General features: G+C 38.7%; 1 protein-coding gene across 1 annotated transcript; it reads right to left on the reverse strand.

Annotated features, from left to right (window-relative positions):
- Positions 1-388: 388 nt before the first annotated feature.
- LOC114215355 (olfactory receptor 4D11) lies at positions 389-1324 on the reverse strand. Its single transcript, XM_028111307.1, has one exon. The coding sequence runs from the start codon at positions 1322-1324 to the stop codon at positions 389-391; it is 936 nt and encodes a 311-aa protein (XP_027967108.1).
- Positions 1325-2626: the final 1302 nt, after the last annotated feature.

Raw genomic sequence — 2626 nt, forward strand, 5'->3', positions numbered from 1 at the left:
CACATTACATTCATATGGAGGAAGAACAATAGATTAGGTGTCTGAAGACTTATCTCTGCAATTCACTTGATATAAGATCTTGAGCAAATCACTCATATCTAGGCTTCTATTAACTTACCTCTTGAAAAAGGATTCGATCAATCTCTTTACCTGCCATAAATTGTCCTCAGATAGAAATACATCAATCAGTTCAATCCTGTAATACTAGTTACTTCATACTCACCAGAAGTTTGAGTTATTAGTAACCTATTAACTTAAATAGGAAAATAAATTGTTACCTAGTAAGTATAGTTGGTTTATTGACAATATATTCAAGTATATAAATATGACTCTATAGAAAAAATAATGGAAGGAGTTCTTGGTGATGAAGAGGTTGGAGATTCTTACACTATTCCATCACAAAAGGCATGAGTCTTCTCCTCAGTCTCCTCATGGCTGACTTCATCTCCTGGTTCCTCAGGGTGTAGATCAAAGGGTTCAACAGTGGGGATATGACAGTGAAGGTGACAGAAATGGCTTTATCTGTGGGGAGGGCAGTGAAGGGCTGGGCATAGACATAGATGCAGGGCACAAAGTGCAGGGTCACCACAGTGATGTGGGAGGTGCAGGTGGAGATGGCTTTCCTCCTGCCCTCCCCAGCGTGAGACCTCAGCATCATTAAGATGACTGTGTAGGACACAAGCAGGAAAATAAACCACAGGATAGTGACTAAGCCATTGTTGGAAATCATCAGGAGCTCAAGTGCAAAGGTGTCTGTACAGGCAAGTTTGAGGACCTGTGGGACATCGCAGTAGAAAGTGTCAAGAACATTGGGTCCACAGAAGGGGAGGGGCAGCAACAGGGAAATCTGCACGATGGAGTGAACAAAGCCCCCCACCCAGGAGGCCACAATGAGGGCAGTGCATCGCCCCCTACTCATGATGGTCACATAGTGCAGGGGCTTGGAGATGGCCATGTAGCGATCAAAGGCCATGACAGAGAGAGAAAAAATGTCTGCCCCACCGAGAAGGTGGAAGAAGAACATCTGTGTCATGCAGCTTGTATAGGAGATGGTCTTTATCTTTGACAGAAGGTCCACGAGAACCTTGGGAGTAGTGATGGAAGAGAAGCAGATGTCAAGCACAGCTAGATTGCGGAGCAGGAAGTACATGGGGGTGTGAAGGCGGGACTCACATGTCACAGTGACCATGATAAGGAGATTTCCCAGAAGAGTTATCATGTACATGAAACACAAAGAAAGAAATAAGACCAAGCTCAGGTCTTGGGACTGAGTAAGTCCCAGAAATATAAATTCTTTTACCCTTGTGCTATTTCCCAACTCCATTGAATCATGTTTCCTCTTCTTTGTGTAGCTTGGGAAAAATGAAAAATATTATTTTAGAAATTGTTCACTGTCCCTTAATATATCACACAGAGTCAGGTATTAGGTCTGAAAACTAGTGAGCTGAAAACTAGAACTAGCAGCTCACTAGTTCTCACTTTTTCACCACATAAAAAGCTGTTCTGAGGTTATTGCTAATGTGTAGAAAATGACATCTGATTAACACAAGCATGCATCTAATTATTCTTCTGTAAATTATAAATATTTTAGATGTGGCATAAAAATAATGTTCTATGAATAGAAGTTCTAAGCATTTAAGATAAACGGGTGGATGTTAAATATTCAGAAAGGGACTATTTGGGCACGAGGGATATAAAAATGGGGTCAGTTTGATGTGTGGGTAAGGCAATGTGTCTGGCTGGTTTCTTTTCCAGATTGCATGCTCCATTTAAATGGTCTAAGAACCCGTATCTGCAAAATGGTTCCCTTTGGACTGAACTCCACAGAAACACTCCTCCCTTTTTTAAATTGCAAATTTAATTCTATGAAAAATGAGAAAATTTTAAAGCCATGAAGGTCTTCTCTATTGGTCTATTCTCGCTTCACAAGACTTCTTTATTTCTACCTTTATTTACACTACTTTAAGTACCAAAACCCCCATTGAATAGCTCCTCAGCTGTGGAAATGAAAGTGTAACTCAGATCTTCTCTTCTGTTCATCGTTCTAGTTTGTTTCTTAAAAATTATTATTATTTTTTATAGAGCTATCATTGACATATAATAGACTCACATATTTGAAGTGCCTACTTTGATGTTTGGATATAACCATATATCCATGACATCACTATATTTAAGATTGTTACCATATCTGTCAACCCAAAAGTGTTCTTATGACCCTTTGTTATATGTCCCCTTTGCCCTTCTTTCTTCAGGCAACCACTGATCTGCTTTCTGTTACTATACATTAGTTGGTATTTTCTAGAATTTTCTATACATTGAATCTTATAATATAGACTTCCTTTTTGTTTTTTTTCACCCATAAAATTTATCCGTGTGTTTGTGTGCACCAATATTTTCTTCCTTTTAAATGATGGATAGACCACAGTTTGTTTATCCATTCACTTGTTGATGAACATTTGGGTTACTTTTAGGTTTTTGGCTATTACACATTAAAGCTGCTATAAATATTCATTTTCAAGTCTTTGTGTGGACATATGTTTTCACTTCTCTTGGATAAGTACCCAGGAGTAGAGGGGCTGTAACTCTTAAAATTCAATAATAAGAAAACAAACAGCCCAAACGAAAC

This window comes from Eumetopias jubatus, unplaced genomic scaffold (genome assembly GCF_037043125.1).
Source record: "Eumetopias jubatus isolate StellerSeaLion01/CBP00866 unplaced genomic scaffold, mEumJub1_p1.0 scaffold_13, whole genome shotgun sequence".
Taxonomy (NCBI): domain Eukaryota; kingdom Metazoa; phylum Chordata; class Mammalia; order Carnivora; family Otariidae; genus Eumetopias; species Eumetopias jubatus.